The sequence below is a fragment of the Somniosus microcephalus genome, unplaced genomic scaffold, assembly GCF_052327205.1.
Source record: "Somniosus microcephalus isolate GS21.2 unplaced genomic scaffold, FLI_Smic_1.0 scaffold7, whole genome shotgun sequence".
NCBI lineage: Eukaryota > Metazoa > Chordata > Chondrichthyes > Squaliformes > Somniosidae > Somniosus > Somniosus microcephalus.
The window spans coordinates 1,991,681-1,995,281 of record NW_028225194.1 but is presented as its reverse complement, the minus strand read 5'-3'; the positions used below and the strand labels follow the sequence as shown (position 1 = coordinate 1,995,281).

General features: G+C 48.8%; 1 protein-coding gene across 1 annotated transcript; it reads left to right on the top strand.

Moving 5' to 3' along the window:
• The first annotated feature begins 1,879 nt into the window (after window positions 1-1,879).
• On the top strand, window positions 1,880-2,867 carry LOC147084014 (uncharacterized). Its single transcript, XM_085979965.1, has one exon. It carries the CDS (start codon window positions 1,967-1,969, stop codon window positions 2,672-2,674), a length of 708 nt encoding a protein of 235 aa, XP_085836091.1. The 5' UTR covers window positions 1,880-1,966; the 3' UTR covers window positions 2,675-2,867.
• The last annotated feature ends 734 nt before the right edge of the window (window positions 2,868-3,601 follow it).

The window sequence follows — 3,601 nt, the reverse complement described above, 5'->3', positions numbered from 1 at the left end:
GCTAATGTTACCCCACTTATTCAAAAAAGGTGGTAGAGAGAAAACGGGGAATTATAGACCGGTAAGCCTGACATCGGTAGTGGGGAAAATGCTAGAGTCCATTAGAAAAGATGTAATAGCAGAGCACTTGGAAAACAGTGACAGGATCAGACAAAGTCAACTTGGACTTACAAAAGGTAAATCGTGCTTGACTAATCTACTGGAATTTTTTGAGGATGTAACTGGTAGAATAGCTAAGGGAGAACCAGTGGATGTGGTGTATTTGGACTTTCAGAAGGCTTTCGATAAGGTCCCGCTTAAGAGATTAGCGTGTAAAGTTAAGGCACATGGGATTGGGGGCAAGGTATTGACTTGGATACAGAACAGGTTGGCAGACAGGCAGCAAAGAGTTGGAATAAACGTCTCTTTTTCCGAGTGGCAGGCAGTGACTACTGGGGTACCGCAGGGATCGGTCCTAGGACCCCAGCTATTCACAATATATATAAATGATCTAGACGAGAGAACTAGATGTAATATCTCCAAGTTTGCAGACGACACAAAGCTACGTGGGCGTGTGCGCTGTGAGGAGGATGCCGAGAAACTCCAGTATGATTTGGACAGGTTGGGTGATTGGGCAGAAGCATGGCAGATGCAGTATAATGTGGATAAATGCGAGGTTATCCACTTTGGTGGCAAAAACAGGAAGGCAGATTATTTTCTGAACTGCAATAGATTGGGAGAAGGGGAAGTGCAACGAGACCTGGGTGTTCTTGTGCGCCAGTCGCTGAAGGTAAGCATGCAGGTGCAGCAGGCGGTTAAGAAGGCAAATGGTATGTTGGCCTTCGTAGTGAGAGGGTTTGAGTACAGGATCAAGGATCTCTTGCTGCAGTTGTACAGGGCCTTGGTGAGACCACATCTTGAGTATTGTGTGCAGTTTTGGTCGCCTTATCTGAGGAAGGATGTTCTTGCCATGGAAGGAGTGCAGCGAAGATTCACCAGACTGATACCTGGGATGGCAGGAATGACGTACGAGGAGAGATTGGGTCGATTGGGCTTATACTCGCTGGAGTTTAGAAGAATGAGAGGGGAGCTCATTGAAACTTATAAAATTCTAACAGGACTGGACAGACTAGATGCAGGAAGGATGTTCCCGATGGTCGGGGAGTCCAGAACGAGGGGTCACAGACTAAGGATAAGGGGTAAGCCTTTTAGGACAGAGATGAGGAGGAATTTCTTCACCCAGAGAGTGGTGAACCTGTGGAATTCTCTACCACGGAAGGCAGTAGAGGCCAATTCATTAAATATATTCAAGAAGGAGTTGGATATATTTCTTAAGGCTAAAGGGATCAAGTGATATGGGGAGAAGGCAGGGACAGGGTACTGAATTTGGATGATCAGCCATGATCTCATTGAATGGCGGAGCAGGCTCGAGGGGCCGAATGACCTACTCCTGCTCCTATCTTCTATGTTTCTATGTTTCCCTCACTGATTGCGGCTCTTAACCAACACCGACTTTACAAAGAAAGCCCCGCGCGGCAGCCTGGAGCTCAGGGGCCCAGCGCGCAGGCGCGGGGGAGGATGATTGACAGGGGCCCAGGGTGTGTGCTGAGCATGCGCGGTGCGGGCCGGGCGCCTGTGGAGCAGGAGAGGGCGGGGCCATGGGCGCATGCGCGGGGTCAGTCACAACTCAGCACGGCGGCCGGAGCGCTTTCTGGAGCGCGGGGGCTGGTGGGGATTGCAGCTGCCATTACTGTTGATTCTTTCAACCAACCTGTGCAGCAGCTGGGGCCTGAAAATCAGCTTCACTGCCCCTGGGCTGGGAAAGAGTGACATGAGACAACATTCTCCCTCTTACCCCTTTCTACACTCCTTTTACAGGGTTTTAGAAGTGGAGCATTTACAGACCGGAAGCTCAGACCAAACATCACGTCAGGATCTGACAGAGTCGCTCGATTCATCAGAACCTGAATATCATCGGCCTTTGTACATGGAAGGAAAGAGCAGCGATCACAGCGCAGACAAACCGCACACGTGTTCCGTGTGTGGACTCGCCTTCAGCCGATCGCTTGACCTTGCGAGACACGTGCTCCGTCACACCGGGGAGCAACTGGGTAAAGGTGGGGACAGCAGGAAGGGATTCAGTTCGCCATCTGCGTCAGATGTCCATCGGCGCAGTCAACCTGGGGACAGTCCGTTCACCTGCTCCGTGTGTGGGAAGGGATTTGTGTATTCATGCAACCTGCTGAGACACCAGCAAGCTCACTCTCATGAGAAACCATTTAAATGTTCTGACTGCGGGAAGAGCTTCAAATGCTCCAAGGATCTGAAGCAACACCAGCTTGTTCACACTGATGAGAGAGCGTTTAAATGTTCTGACTGTGGGAAGAGTTTTAAAAGTACCGGGGCCCTGACCAAACACCAGCGAGTTCACACTGGGGAGAGGCCATTTCCCTGCTCTGTGTGTGGGAAGGGATTCACTGATTCATCTAACTTGCTGATACACCAGCTTGTTCACACTGATGAGAGACCATTTACATGTTCTGACTGTGGGAAGAGCTTTAAAAGCTCCGGGGCTCTGACTAGACAACAGCAAGTTCACACTGGGGAGAGGCCATTTCCCGGCTCTGTGTGTGGGAAGGGATTCACTCGGTCAGCCTACCTGCTGAGTCACCAGCGAGTTCACACTGTTCTGTAGCGCAGGGTCCTGTAGACAGCTGGGGAGACATGAACGTGGAATGGATGAATGTTTTATAAATTCTTGTGCTGCTGTTTAATCTTTCAATCTGTTGTGCTGATGATTCCCTTGATTTAACTGTTAATGTTATTTTTGTTTTTCTCCTTATCACAGGCAATTGCCTATTAAAAGTCAACCATCACAACCAATAAAACCTGTAACATAACAAAAAAAGTTTAAAGGAAACTTAAATGAAATTAAAATTCTATTTTCGGTGGTGATGATGTACGCCAGTCCCTCCGGTACCCACCGGTCGCGGAAGGCCTCGAGCGCACCGGTGGACTGTTCATGTTGTTACATCGAATGTACATCACAGAAACAGGCCATTCGGGCCAACTGGTCCATGCCGGGGTTTATGCTCCACACGAGCCTCCTCCGACATATCCTCCTATGTTTATCTGGCTTCTCCTTAAATACATCTATACCATTGGCCTCAACTACTCCCTGTGGTAGCGAGTTCCACATTCTCATCACTCTCTGGGTAAAGAAGTTTCTCCTGAATTCCCTCCTGGATTTATTAATGACTATTATATTTATGGCCCCGTAACTATGGTGAGATTCTGTTACGCTGCCCAGTATGTTGTTGTACATTGTCCTTTTCTGATGAATGAAACATTACTGAGCCCCTGTACCCATGTTATGGGATGAAGTGCCAGACAAGTGAAGGCACAACGTCTGGGTGTGAATCTGATAATAACCTCACGGACCGTATAGGTGTGATAACCAGACGGGCTTGTGGTTATAGTCTGGTCACAGATGGACTAAATTCCCTGAGTTAGCAGGAGTTCAGGAGGCGGTCAACAGACAGGTCCAAACAATCCCATTTCCTGAGCGGTAACCAAGCTTGTGTATAAGAACAGGCCACTTAAGCCGTTGCCAGTTGGAACA

Bases quoted from the DNA above. Each gene is read 5' to 3' on its own strand.
- LOC147084014 (XM_085979965.1), top strand. From the start codon at position 1,967: ATGGAAGGAAAGAGCAGCGATCACAGCGCAGACAAACCGCACACGTGT.